Source organism: Eriocheir sinensis, chromosome 13 (genome assembly GCF_024679095.1).
Source record: "Eriocheir sinensis breed Jianghai 21 chromosome 13, ASM2467909v1, whole genome shotgun sequence".
Classification (NCBI taxonomy): domain Eukaryota; kingdom Metazoa; phylum Arthropoda; class Malacostraca; order Decapoda; family Varunidae; genus Eriocheir; species Eriocheir sinensis.
This window is the reverse complement of record NC_066521.1, coordinates 5,903,102-5,918,690: the sequence shown is the minus strand read 5'-3', so window position 1 is coordinate 5,918,690 and position 15,589 is coordinate 5,903,102. Positions and strand designations below refer to the sequence as shown.

The 15,589-nt window shown below is 43.7% G+C and overlaps 1 protein-coding gene across 4 annotated transcripts in view; it reads left to right on the top strand.

Moving 5' to 3' along the window:
- Window positions 1-1,925: 1,925 nt before the first annotated feature.
- The window catches only part of LOC126997916 (aminoacyl tRNA synthase complex-interacting multifunctional protein 2-like), a 37,364-nt gene continuing 23,700 nt past the window's right edge, over window positions 1,926-15,589 (top strand). For 2 of the 4 annotated variants that reach the window (XR_007752469.1, XM_050859137.1), the window contains exons 1-3: window positions 1,926-2,181; window positions 4,643-4,804; window positions 5,751-5,816. Coding sequence is in view for 3 of the 4 variants with exons in the window: in XM_050859137.1 (XP_050715094.1) it covers window positions 2,044-2,181; window positions 4,643-4,804; window positions 5,751-5,816 (366 nt within the window). In the remaining variant the exon portion in view is untranslated. The remainder of the gene's footprint in view (window positions 2,182-4,642; window positions 4,805-5,750; window positions 5,817-15,589) is intronic. The other 2 variants (XM_050859138.1, XM_050859139.1) reach the window with 2 other exon arrangements.

Genomic DNA, 15,589 nt, shown 5'->3' with positions numbered 1-15,589 from the left:
GCTTCTGGGTATCAAGAAGACCCGGACCACCCTTCTGCATCCACAGTCAGATGGAATGGTGGAGAGGTTTAATTGGACGTTGGGACAGGAGTAGGCCAAGCAGTACAACAATGACCAGTCTTCATGGTATCAGAAGCTGCCTGCGCTCCTCATGCCCTACAGGTCTGCCGCCCACGAAACTACGGGGTATTCACCGGCAAAGCTGATGTTTGGACGTGAGCTGCGATTGCCGCTGGACCTACTGACAGGAAGGCCTCCTGGGGAAGGCCCTCCAAGGGACGCCTCCAGTTTTGCCCGTCAACTAGAGGAACGGCTGGAAGAGGTGCACCATCAAGTCCGTGGTGCCTTGAAGTTCTCCAGGGAGGCCATGAAGCGCGGTTACAATATGAGGGCAAGCCACGTTGACTTCAAGGAAGGAGACCAAGTCTGGCTTTACAACCCACAGAGGAAGAAAGGACAGTCTCCGAAGTTACAAAGCCCCTGGGAAGGCCCTTATACTGTGCTAGAACGCCTCTCCGACGTGACTTGCCGAATCCGGAGAACGGAAAGGACCAAGCCGAAAGTTGTCCACGTCAACCGGCTATGGAGGTACCACGGTCCGGGAAACTACACCTGGAAAAACTACAGACAACCAGCAGCCGACGAAAAAGCAAGGGACGTCCAGGACCGAGAGGAGGTCGACGACTACATAGGTCTTCTGGACCTTTCAGCCGAGGGAGATAACCTCCCGGCTTCGGCATATGTTCCAGGGACACCCCAAGAAGAGGACGACGACGAGGCGCACCAGGAGACAGACGCGCAGGAAGCAGAAAACAGAAGACAGAGACAACGCAGGCGTCCACGGCGATACGGCGATTATTATGTTTTTGATTAATTTTTTTATGTTTGTATATAGTTAAGTGTGTGATCGGGACGATCACAATTTAGAGGGGGGAATAGTATTGTGCTGCAAGCTTCCCCCGGGGTCTATGGGCCTCTGGAAGACTCTGGGAGGAGCGAGCAGGGGGGCGGGGAGCAAGGCCCCGCCCTCGCCCCGCGGCCCGCGGCCAGGCGCCAGGCGGAAAGTGTTGCCAACTCGCACATATTTTTGCTACATGTTCTTGTATGATCGAATATATTCTGCAACGTTCTAGACCGTACTGTTCGGTATATATATAGGAGAAGAGGGCGAGAGGAGGCAGCCCCAGTCATAGTGAGCTAGTAGTCAGTGAAGAGTCAGAGTGAATTGTACTACTAAGGAAGAATATTAAACTACAAATCGAAGCTGTGCAAGGTGTTTACATATATTTCCCTCCCACGGAGTCGCCTGACGGCGACACGGAACCCATGTACGTCCGGCATAACAATATATAATCCTTGAACCAGATGACATACCGCAGTCATGACGTTTCAGTGAGAATTACAGAAGCCATGAAGAGTTTTAAATTTCTGGAAAAGATGTGGTATGCAAGAAATAGGGAATAGGAAGATTTTAATGGATATTGCTTAATTGTTTTGTTTTTATCATTACAGGTTGTGCCGATATAAGGCCATGACTCCCAAACGAGTCACCTGTGTACACCATAAGCAGGAGCGAGAGCAGGCCGCGGCCTAAAAAGTCCCGCTAACTATCTTTTTTCTCGGGGCCCTTGGGGAAGGGATAAATTAGTGGGCGCTTGGCACGGTAAACAGCCCAGCACTATAAGGTGAGTCGGTGAGTGTGATTTCGGCAAAGTGTATTGCAAAAAAATAGCAATATTTTTATAACACCGTGCAGATTGATCCGCTGTCCTCCTCTAGCCTCCTATCTCATTCCTCTCCGCCTATTACTGTCACTACTGAGGCTATTGACTCCCCTCTCTACATCTACAATAAACTGATCCTTTGCTGTAAAAAAAAAAAAAAAAAAAAAAAATGAGGGCGCCGCCGCCGTTGTAAGTGCAGAATATCAACAATAACACCGAGAGCCGGACGGAGTGCCACGCGGAGGGAACTGGCGCTGGGAGAAAGCGGCAAAACCATCTTGTTACCTATTTTTAGCCATCTTTACTGAACCTGCTAAGGATGTACCGGTCCCCCAGGCTGGTGGACGTCCCGGTGGTGGTGGAGCTGCCCACTACCATGTACAAGGCGCCCGTGTTGAATGGTTTAGGCGGTGTTGAGTTGGGGGCCTCCTGTTACAGAGGTCACGGACCATGTAAGGTAAGCGGTTGGGTACGAGAGAGAGAGAGAGATTTAAAGTGGAGGCGGTGGCTTGAGTCGACAGCGTGACGACTACGCGTTCAGGACGACGCGAGTTCAGTCCCCGCCCGGTGCCACCAAGCTGGGATTTTTCGGCCGCCGCTGAGTGGCTTAAAACTATCCACATGCTGTCCAGAAGATCACCTATCAACCCGGACTCTAGATTCTAGGATTAAAGATGAGCTCCGGGAGGGTAGCATGAGCCACTGCAAGATGGCGCCACTATTAACACTGGCTTGCGCCACAACGGGCTGGGCCATACCATCAGGCCCCTCCAAAAACAAGCTTACCAGCGCCACAGGCGAAGATGTAGAAAAAAAAATAGTAAAATATGGAATCGTTCCATATTGGAGAATGAAATGATGCATTCCGTTTTGAACCAATACGGAACGCCATTTGTTCTGTATTTGACTGTCTGAAAGGTCAAGCAGATAAATTCATTTTTTTGATATATGAAATTTTAAATTTAAAAAATCAGAAAAACTGTCCATAAAGTTATGTATTTCTCATGGGATGTCCTAAAATATGTGTTAAGTAAGCGACGTAACTTCTCTCCCCCTGCCTCCTTCTTCCACCAGCAGCAGGCAGTGGCTGTCAGGCAGGCAGGGATAGAGGTGGAGTAGTGACAGATAGGGTTACCACCTATTCTTCTATTATAGAGTGAGGTGTTGTGTTCCATTTTGAATCAACTCGGAATGCCAGTTGCTCCGTATTTGGCTGTCAGAATGTACAAGCAGTTAAAATTTAGCACTATAAAACTGTAGTGATGTCATTTTTCAATCAATCACAAAACCAGTCTGTAAAATTGTGTTTGTCAAAGGATGTCCTGAAATACGTGTAGAGTATGTGATGTAACGTCTCTCCCACCTTTCTCCTGCCTCTACCAGCAATGGGCAGCAGCTGTCAAGTCCGGGCAGGTTACAGAAATTTTAGATTTGCCACCAGTCCCTTAAAATACACAGATTCGTTCCGTATTGGAGAGTGAGATGTTTCATATTTTTCTGACCTCAAGGTGGCAACCCTATACACAAGTCTTGGACCATGTAAGGTAGGCAGCTATGTACAAGAGGGAGAGAGATTAACCCTTAAAGTATGGGCTTGTTTTGCCGTGCCTGTCCTCCCACGTGGGCATATTCAGGCAAAAAAATACCTCACTTCAACCTTTCATACCTTCACTCCTACTTAACTTGCGTGACTGAATGAAGTATCATTGTAAAGTATATACAGTTAACTGTCCTTCGACGTCAAGTTGAATACTATATGACCATTGGGAGAGCAAGTACAGAATATTAAAGTAGGATCACTGAAAGCACATTTTTATAGACAGTTTTCCACCCCTAGTGGACTTCCCTTCTATGATTTAATAATAAAAAAACATAACTTTTATACAGTTTATGTGAAACAAACTCCCCAAAAATTAAGTATCAGGCCTTCTTGATGCCCTTGATGGGTGTTGAAGTCGAAAGGCCCCCATCTTGTAGATGAAATTCACTGGAAGGTGGGAAGAGATGGGATGTCCAGCTAACACAAGGCATACACTGATCAATTATTAGTCAAGGGAGCTTGGTTGGGTATTGTTTCAAAGAAAACGACATGTTTACCCTACTTCACCACAAAAATACTAAATTTGACGGCACGCTAGGTCAAAAATTGCCAGCTGTCGACTATTGTCGACATCCGTGCTTTAAGGGTTAAGATCCAATTTCACAGGCCAACCCAGTGGCTTTGTAATTGCCCAAACAAAACTTCAATCTTTTACACTCCATAATGGTTAGGTTTTCAATGCAACACCAGATACACAACAGGTTTCCTGTATGGCTTCCTCATTTCTTAACTTAAATATGAATGCAAAACATTACACAAGGAATTTTCGAAGCCTTTGGTATTGGCTTGGAGGTTTACTAACCCATCATGGTGAACTGTGAAAGTGGCCCTATGTGGAGTGTCCTTAATGGACCATATTGGCTACACAGGCAGTGTCACATGTGGCCACTCAACTCCAAGTTGAATTTTCCATAGAGTTCAAGTTATAGACTAGAGTGGGTCTGAGGCTGTCTCAGGGATACACAGCCATGATACCACCGTTGCCCCAAGCCGATGATTGCACACACTTCACTCATACCCAATTTTTTTTTTTTTCCATGTCAAATAGTAGTCAGGAAATCGGGTAGGAGTAAAGTGTGCAGTCGTTGGCTTGGAGTGGTGGCGGCACCAAGGCCTTGTATCCTGGAGGCAGCCTCGGATGCACTCTAATACATAACTTGAGTTCTATGAAAAGTACTGCTTTGACAGTTCACTGAGTGGCCACGGGTGGCGCTGCCCATATAGCCAATACGGTCCATTATAAAAAAATAGTGGAGATGGCTAGAGAGATAGTACAAGATATCAAACTAAATATACTTAACCCTCCTCCATGCGCCAGAGTTATCCTGAGGCAACAGCTCTTGAGGCTCGGCAAGAGGCTGTTCTGGCACGTCTTCAAACCCTGAAGGAAAAACTAGACCATCTCCAGTCCACCCGAACCACTGCCACTGGTGCTGCTCCCCCCACCCTGGGAGCTGCTGCCATCTCATCGCCAAATAAGGTTAGGTTTATTTGCTCTGGTGGGACTGATTGTTGTTGCATTTGTTGGTATTCTTATCTTATATTTTTTTCATTTCTCCATTGTTTTTAATTCTCGTCTATTTCTTTTTATGTCGTTATTTAGCTTGTTAAATATGGTGGTCTAGGGAGTTACAGCATCAAGCCATGGAGGTGAGGAGCCAGGGCGAGCCAGTTCTAACTTCTATGATGCCTAGATAAACTTCAATAAAAGATGTCAAGAGAAAGAAAAGAGTTTAGCTTTTGGTTCACACACTATCCCATTACTACTACTAAAGAAACAAAAATTGGCTGTAACTGGGTAGTCCAGTATTATTCCAAGTACATGCAAGCAGGAAAATGTATTTCCCCTCAGAAATCAAGTTAAATCCAGAAGGCAGGTAATTATAGCATGAAAACTGACAGTTGTCGGGAGTCTGAAAGCAGGAAATTTTAAATATACGCGTGAATTTACAGACTATGTATTGCTCTATACATGTCTGATTTTCATTTCTTTCCTTGTGCTTGTTGTAAAGCTTATATTGCTCATTTCTTTTATCTGTTCTCCTAACTATTTACCTATGTTATTGCTCGTTTATTTCTGTGTCTATTACATTTGAATTCATTGCTTGCAATTATTTATTTATTCAATTACATTAATTAACAATATACTTATTTTACTTGCTGGCTGTGACGAAAGCTTTTCCTTGGTTCTCTCTCTCTCTCTCTCTCTCTCTCTCTCTCTCTCTCTCTCTCTCTCTCTCTCTCTCTCTCTCTCTGTATGTGTGTTTGTTCGTGTGTATTGTTGTGTCCTCTCTCTCTCTCTCTCTCTCTCTCTCTCTCTCTCTCTGTGTGTGTGTGTGTGTGTGTGTGTGTGCCAGTATTTTTATTCTACCTTTCATTTTGTAGTAGAGATGAGAAGGAGAATTAAGACAAAGTGTTTTCTCCAGGTGGCAGCATCCTTGGAGGGTCATGTGGATTTTCTTAATGAGCTTCACCTGTACATCTCAGTCCAGGTGTTTTATGTATATGTGTGTGAATTTACCTAGTCATAGCATATAGGATTAGTCTCATGTTATCCTGTCTCCAAGCCTAATCTTATCCACCTTAGTTTTAAAGTCATGGATATTCTTTCCCTGGAAAGCTAATTATGTTGACATTATTACCATAGCTAGTCTTATTTCACTTGTATTAGTGACGTCTTGTTGTTCCAATATCTTGTCAGAAGATTCTCCCTGTTCACCTCTTTTAGTCTAATCACTTTCTCTTCTGTCTTTCAACTTTGTCATTTTCAAAATATCCTGTTTCTTTATACAACAGCTTTGCTAAGCATGGTGTCAGTTTAGTTGCAGCTCTTTGCAGTGTGTGTGTGTGTGTGTGTGTGTGTGTGTGTGTGTGTGTGTGTATTTACCTAGTTGTGAAATACAGGAAAAGAGCTGTACTAGGCTCGTGCTGTCCCATCTCCATAACGCTTATATCCAGTTTGGCTTTAAATTCATGAATCGTTTTTTGCACACACAGTCTCCACGTCAAGTCCGTTTCATGTTGTTATGCTTCGGTATGGAAAACTGTATTTCTTGATGTTTCTCCTACAGTCGCTCTTCTTCAGTTTCTTACCATTGCTTCTTGTTACACTTCTGTCACGTACCACTAGGTTTTCCCTGTCCACTGTGTGTGTGTGTGTGTGTTTGTTTGTGTGTGTATTTACCTATTTGCAGCATACAGGGCTTGAGCTCAAGCTTGGATAGTCTTGTCTCCCAATCTATATTTGTCCAACATTTCAGTTTGTGTGTGTGTGTGTGTGTGTGTGTGTGTGTGTGTGTGTGTGTGTGTCATTCATCATTGTCTGATCATGCACTGGACTTATAGTTGCCAGCCAGTAGCCTCCCAATAAGCTTGATCATAAAGTATGGCTGGAACCTCATATCACACCCATGTATATTCGCGATATGAAGTGATATCGCCGCTCTCAGAATGTTTCGTACGGGAGCATTTGAAGGTAACGGAAGTGATGTGTATTTATTGTTTATGTTATAATGTTCCCTTTTAATGATAATCTATAATACGTTGTGATGTAAAACACGGTAAAATAACGTAGTAGTACCTGAGTTACAATTAATCATTCATTTGTTTTAAAAAATGCGACTGCGAGTGTCATATGTTGTCTCCAGCACTGAAGACAACCTTGAAAAGATTTAGCTCACGTCGTGCGCTTATCTTTGCAAAACAGTTGTTATACGTTGTTCAGACTTAGGCGATATATATATATATATATATATATATATATATATATATATATATATATATATATATATATATATATATATATATATATACATTATATATATACATTATATATATATATATATATATATATATATATATATATATATATATATATATATATATATATATATATATATTTTTTTTTTTCTGGGTCATTCCATGAACTGTCTTCTGGAGTTATTACTGCAGTTGCGATACACCCGCACAGTATGACACAAAGCGAATGGACAGTTACTGGCATTACTTTGCATTTTATTGATTAAGAAACGATCAAATAATAAGGTTTCACATTAAACACTTTTTATTCACTATGATTGCTTCTTATCATAAGCATGGACACTGAAATATATAGCACCATATAACCATTCACCACTCCCGGTAAAGCTCAATGAGTGACTAAATAAAGATGCTTAGATGGTTACCCGTAGTTTCTATGACTCTAAGAGAAAAAAGCAACTCACCCTTGAATAGCTACCAAGCACAACTGTTTCGAATGACAGATGACTGAGATGAGTCGTCTGTGATTCTGATCGGAGACGATCGACCGAGTTCATGTGCTTGAGCTGACCCACAGCAATATATTGAATAATTGTTGTCTAGAAATCTTACTCTAGTTCTTATTAAGCAATCAGTGACATTGCTCAGTAACGATGATGAATGAAGAATGCCTTCATAGATAGGGTTGCCATATTTGAACTATCAGAATTCCGGACGCCTCTACGAACACTTGACCATAGCCTAATGTTTGGCAACGCTGCGATTACTTGCCCGCAACCACGACCACCACCTCCATATCAAAGCCATATATTCTTATTTCCCCACCTTCCTCAATTATTCCACAATACTTATAAGCTATGATTATCTTCCACTGATCACCTCCATGCATTAGAAGTCCACAGGAAGCATTTATACTTGTTATTTTGACCTGGGAAAACGAGGGTGTATGAGAGAGAGAGAGAGAGTGAGAGAGAGAGACCAGGCTTGCTCTCTCACCATCTGCAGTTCAATGGCACTTATAAGCTGTGGACATGTTCCATTGATCACCTCCAAGCATTAGAAGTCTACATGGAGCTTTTGTCATCGTTATGATGCTTGCGATCGGTGGCAAAGAGTGAGCTTGGAGTTACAAAACACGACTATTCTGAAGCTATTTATTCTTATTTTTCCATCTCCGACTATCCCACGGTAGTTATGGGCTGTGGGCATCTTCCCTTGATCACTATCATGCATTAGAAGTCCACAGAAAGCTTTTGTTGTCGTTATGTTGACCACGAAAGGCAAAGAGTGAGTCGGGGATGAATAATAGGTATGGTGCGCAGGCGATGACGTCATCATCAAACAAGAGTATAAATTAAAAAATTACACCATCCTAGTTTAGGATATCGACTAATTATGCATGTCCCATATATTGTGCATATGTTAGATTTATTGTTGTCAACAATCATCATGAAAAGATAATTTTACTTTCTGTTTGAGTAATATGTTGATATTTGGACTTCATTTGACTTGTTCCCTGGTGAACGAAAACACTTTGTGTCAAAATATTTCAACAACTCTTCGTAAGAGATCATTGAATATTTTTTTTCTATTTTTTTTCTAGCTTGTAAAATATATTTAGTTAAGTTATGACGAAGATACAGGAAAATAATGGTACTCTTAAAAATATATAACGATACTTGCGTGATCGAAAATAAACGTACACGACGACATCACTTTATATCGCGACTGTACGTCTGGGAGGCAAGACACAACCCCTGACAGAAACCCAATATTACCCAATTACTGCTGGGTGGACAGGGGGCACAGATAAAGGAGATTGCCCATCTATCTCCCCTCTGCCCTAGAATCAAACCCAAGACCTCTCATTTGTGAGCCGAGCATGTTAACCACTACACTACAGAGCTCTGTGGGTGTATTTATCTGTTTGTGGTTTTCAGGGCCTGAGCTAAACTCAGATAGTCCTGTCTCTTTGTCTGTATTTGTCCTACCTCTCCTTCATTTGATGGACACTCCCTGCCTCCATAATCTCCTCCTTTAGACCATTCCACTCATCTACACTTCTGTATGGGAAACTGTACTTCCTTTTATCCTTCAGACATGTTCCCTTCTTCAGCTTATTACTGTGTCCTTTCAGCACCCCCCTCCCCCCTTGACTCTATCACAATCGGGTCACTTCTATGCAATTTGTCCAATCCACTAGTAAATTTATACAAAGCTTTAAAATCTCTTCTTCGTCTCCTCTCCTCAAGTGTCATCAGATTTTTCTTCCAATCTGTTCTCATATGGCAGACTCGACAACTCTGTTACCATTATGATCGCTATCCCCTGTATCCTTTCCAGCTTCCTTACGTCTTTTTCCTGTGGGGACCAAACTAATGCTGCATACTCTAGTCTTGGTCTTATCATTGCCATTATGATTTTTTCATCATATCCTTATTCATATAATGGAATGCCATTCTAATGTTTTGCAACAGACTATATGTGTGTCCATATATTTTATTTATGTGCTTATCAGGGGTCAGTGTATCTTGAACAATCACTCCAAGGTCCCTTTCAGTGCCTACTGCATCTATATCCATCTCACCTATCTCATATGTTGCTGTGGGTATGTTCTTACTTTTTCCCATTCTCATTATATGACATTTCTTTGTGTTGAATTCCATCTCCTACTGCCTACTCCAGTCATGTATTTCATTTGTCATTATGAAGCCTCTCACAATCTTCTCTTTCCTTTATCCTTCCCCTGAGCTTGGCATCATCTGCAGAAACCCTCGTATAACTTGTCATTTTTTCCAGCATATTATTTATGTTTCTTAAAAACATTATTGGTGCCAACACCGAGCCCTGTGGCACTCCACTCATCACTGTTCTCCATTCTGTGCGTGTGTGTGTGTGTGTGTGTGTAGAGGTAGAACTGAAGTATATTTAGTTAAATTTCCCTGCACATACTATTATTGCTATCATTAAGATTAGTAGTTGTACTTCTCCCTGAAATTTTTTCCCTCATACAGTATTTTTCCATAGTATTCCTTCTTTTCAAATTTATCATAATGAAATCTATGCAAGTATTATGTAAAAACCGAGCCAGTCAATCACTTGTCAGTCACTTGTGGAATAGTGATTGACTGACTGACTGACTGACTGATTGACCAACAAATGGACTAACCCAATGGTAATATATTGACAACCATCCAACCAAACACCTCACTGACTTACCAACTAACTAACTGAAACCAGACTCCTCAATCAATCAACCAGTCTACTGAAACCCCTGAGTCACCAACCAACTAACCAACTGAAACCACTGACTCACCAACCAGCCGACTTACTGAAACCACTGACTCACCAACCAACCAACTTACTGAAACCACTGACTCACCAACCAACCAACTTACTGAAACTGCTGACTCACCAACCAACCAACTTACTGAAACCACTGACTCACCAACCAACCAACTGAAGCCACTGACTCACCAACCAACCAACAGACTGAAGCCACTGACTCACCAACCAACCAACTGAAGCCACTGACTCACCAACCAACCAACTTACTGAAACCACTGACTCACCAACCAACCAACTGACTGAAACCACTGACTCACCAACCAACCAACTGACTGAAACCACTGACTCACCAACCAGCAGACTTACTGAAACCACTGACTCACCAACCAACCAACTGAAGCCACTGACTCACCATCCAACAAACTGAAGCCACTGACTCACCAACCAACCAACAGACTGAAGCCACTGACTCCCAACCAACCAACAGACTGAAGCCACTGACTCCCAACCAACCAACAGACTGAAGCCACTGACTCCCAACCAACCAACAGACTGAAGCCACTGACTCACCATCCAACAAACTGAAGCCACTGACTCACCATCCAACAAACTGAAGCCACTGACTCACCAACCAACCAACAAACTGAAGCCACTGACTCACCAACCAACCAACAAACTGAAGCCACTGACTCACCAACCAACCAACAAACTGAAGCCACTGACTCACCAACCAACCAACAAACTGAAGCCACTGACTCACCAACCAACCAACAAACTGAAGCCACTGACTCACCAACCAACCAACAAACTGAAGCCACTGACTCACCAACCAACCAACAAACTGAAGCCACTGACTCACCAACCAACCAACAAACTGAAGCCACTGACTCACCAACAAACTGAAGCCACTGACTCACCAACCAACCAACAAACTGAAGCCACTGACTCACCAACCAACCAACAAACTGAAGCCACTGACTCACCAACCAACCAACAAACTGAAGCCACTGACTCACCAACCAACCAACAAACTGAAGCCACTGACTCACCAACCAACCAACAAACTGAAGCCACTGACTCACCAACAAACTGAAGCCACTGACTCACCAACCAACCAACAAACTGAAGCCACTGACTCACCAACCAACCAACAAACTGAAGCCACTGACTCACCAACCAACCAACAAACTGAAGCCACTGACTCACCAACCAACCAACAAACTGAAGCCACTGACTCCCAACCAACCAACAAACTGAAGCCACTGACTCACCAACCAACCAACAAACTGAAGCCACTGACTCACCAACCAACCAACAAACTGAAGCCACTGACTCACCAACCAACCAACAAACTGAAGCCACTGACTCACCATCCAACAAACTGAAGCCACTGACTCACCATCCAACAAACTGAAGCCACTGACTCACCATCCAACAAACTGAAGCCACTGACTCACCATCCAACAAACTGAAGCCACTGACTCCCAACCAACCAACAGACTGAAGCCACTGACTCACCATCCAACAAACTGAAGCCACTGACTCCCAACCAACCAACAGACTGAAGCCACTGACTCCCAACCAACCAACAGAATGAAGCCACAGACTCACAAACCAACAACAAACTGAAGCCACTGACTCACCAACCAACCAACAAACTGAAGCCACTGACTCACCAACCAACCAACAAACTGAAGCCACTGACTCACCAACCAACCAACAAACTGAAGCCACTGACTCACCAACCAACCAACAAACTGAAGCCACTGACTCACCAACCAACCAACAAACTGAAGCCACTGACTCACCAACAAACTGAAGCCACTGACTCACCAACCAACCAACAAACTGAAGCCACTGACTCACCAACCAACCAACAAACTGAAGCCACTGACTCCCAACCAACCAACAAACTGAAGCCACTGACTCCCAACCAACCAACAAACTGAAGCCACTGACTCACCAACCAACCAACAAACTGAAGCCACTGACTCACCAACCAACCAACAAACTGAAGCCACTGACTCACCAACAAACTGAAGCCACTGACTCACCAACCAACCAATAAACTGAAGCCACTGACTCCCAACCAACCAACAGACTGAAGCCACTGACTCACCAACCAACTGAAACCACTGACTCACCAACCAACTGAAACCACTGACTCACCAACCAACCAACTGAAATCATGACTCACCAACCGACCTTGACTCTTATGAATTTTCCACCATCTGGCTAAGACTTCATTGTCATTCTATTACTAAATACATCTGTGCTGTTTATCTCTCGCCTAACTCTACTAACTATGTAAAATTCTTTGACTATTTGAACTCTAAAGTGGAGCACATCTTGACTCACTCTCCCTTCGCTGAAATCTCCATCTTGGGAGATTTCAATGTTCACCACCAGCTTTGGCTTTCATCCTCTTTCACTGACCAGCCTCGTGAACAAGCCTACAACTTTGCTCTCCTCAACGACCTAGAGCAGTTGGTTCAGCACCCTACTCGTATTCCTGACCGTCTTGGAGACAGGCCCAACATTCTAGACCTCTTCCTTACCTCTAATCCTTCTGCTTACTCTGTCAAACTGTTCTCTCCTTTGGGCTCCTCCGATCATAACCTTATTTCTGTATCCTGTCCTATCGCTCCTGTACATCCTCTGGATCCACCGAAGAGGCGATGCTTCTGGCATTTTGCTTCAGCTCGGTGGGACGACCTGAGGATGTACTTTTTCGATTTCCCGTGGAATGATTACTTCTTCCAGGAGAGAGACCCCTCTGTGTGTGCTCAGCGCATCACAGAGGTGATTGTCTCTGGAATGGAGGCATACATTCCATGTACTTTCTCTACTCCTCATGCTCAAAAGCCTTGGTTTAATCATGCTTGTTCTCATGCTATTAAAGATAGAGAGGCAGCTCACAAAAGGTTCCAGAGCCTTCGAATTCCCGCTTACTTTGATCTTTACATATCAGCCCAGAATCGTGCCAAATCTATTCTCCGACCTACCAAAACTTCTTTCACTAATAGAAAATGTCAACACCTAGCTTCTTCTAATTCTTCCCGTGACTTCTGGCATCTAGCCAAAAATATCTCCTCCAATTTCACTTCTTCCTCTTTCCCTCCTCTCCTTAACCCTGACGGCAGCACTGCCGTCTCATCTGTCTCTAAAGCTGAACTCTTCGCTCAAACTTTCTGTAAGAACTCCACCCTGGACGATTCTGGGCATATTCCTCCTACTCATCCCCCCTCTGACTCCTTTATGCCTGTTATTAAGATTCTTCCAAATGATGTTTTCTATGCCCTCTCTGGCCTCAACTCTCAGAAGGCTTATGGACCTGATGGAGTGCCTCCTATTGTCCTTAAAAACTGTGCTTCTGTGCTGACACCCTGCCTGGTCAAACTCTTTCGTCTCTGCCTATCAACATCTATCTTTCCTTCCTGCTGGAAGTATGCCTTTGTACAGCCTGTGCCTAAGAAGGGTGACCGTTCCAATCCCTCAAACTACCGCCCTATAGCTTTACTTTCCTGTCTATCTAAAGCTTTTGAATCAATCCTTAACCGGAAGATTCAAAAGCACCTTTCCACTTCTAACCTTCTATCTGATCGCCAGTATGGATTCCGCAAGGGGCGTTCTACTGGCGATCTTCTTGCTCTCTTAACTGACTCTTGGTCATCCTCTCTTAGCCGTTTCGGTGAAACTTTCTCTGTTGCGCTAGACATATTGAAAGCCTTCGGTAGAGTCTGGCACCAGTCTTTGCTTTCTAAACTGCCCTCTTTTGGATTCTATCCTCTCTGTTCCTTTATCTTCAGTTTCCTTTCCGGCCGTTCTATCTCTGTGGTGGTAGACGGTCACTGTTCTTCCCCTAAACCTATCAACAGTGGCATTCCACAGGGCTCTGTCCTATCACCCACTCTCTTCCTGTTATTCATCAATGATCTTTCCATAACAAACTGTCCTGTCCACTCATACGCCGATGACTCCACTCTGCATTATTCAACTTCTTTCAATAGAAGACCATCACAACAGGAAGTACACGACTCCAGACTGGAGGCTGCAGAACGCTTAACCTCAGACCTTGCTATCATTTCCAACTGGGGCAGAAGGAACCTTGTGTCCTTCAATGCCTCAAAAAATCAATTTCTCCAATTTCTCCACCTATCAACTCGACACAGTCTTCCAAACACCTATCCCCTATTCTTCGACAACACTCAGCTGTCACCGTCTTCAACACTAAACATCCTCGGTCTATCCTTAACTCAAAATCTCAATTGGAAACTTCATATCTCCTCTCTCGCTAAATCAGCTTCCTCGAGGTTGGGCGTTCTGTATCGTCTCCGCCAGTTCTTCTCCCCCGCGCAGTTGCTATCCATATACAGGGGCCTTGTCCGCCCTCATATGGAGTATGCATCTCACGTGTGGGGAGGCTCCACTCACACAGCTCTTCTGGACAGAGTGGAGTCTAAGGCTCTTCGTCTCATCAGCTCTCCTCCTCCTACTGATAGTCTTCTACCTCTTAAATTCCGCCACGATGTTGCCTCTCTATCTTCTATCAATATTTCCACGCTGACTGCTCTTCTGAACTTGCTAACTGCATGCCTCCCCCACTCCCGCGGCCCCGCTGCACACGACTTTCTACTCATGCTCATCCCTATACTATCCAAACCCCTTATGCAAGAGTTAACCAACATCTTCACTCTTTCATCCCTCACGCTGGTAAACTCTGGAACAATCTTCCTTCATCTGTATTTCCTCCTGCCTACGACTTGAACTCTTTCAAAAGGAGGGTGTCAGGACACCCCTCCTCCCGAAATTGACCTTTCTTTCGGCCACCTCTTTTGATTCTTTTTTGGGAGCAGAGAGTAGCGGGCTTTTTTTTATTATTATTGTTTTCTTTCTTTTTTTGTGCCCATGAGCTGTCTCCTTTATTTAAAAAAAAAAAAAAAAAATGACAAACCATTGACTCACCAACCAACCAACTGAAACCACTGACTCACCAACCAACCAATTGAAACCACTGACTCACCAACCAACCAATTGAAACCACTGACTCACCAACCAACCAATTGAAACCACTGACTCACCAACCAACCAACTGAAATCATGACTCACCAACCAACCAACTGAAATCATGACTCACCAACCAACCAACTGAAATCATGACTCACCAACCAACCAACTGAAACCACTGACTCACCAACCAACCAACTGAAATCATGAC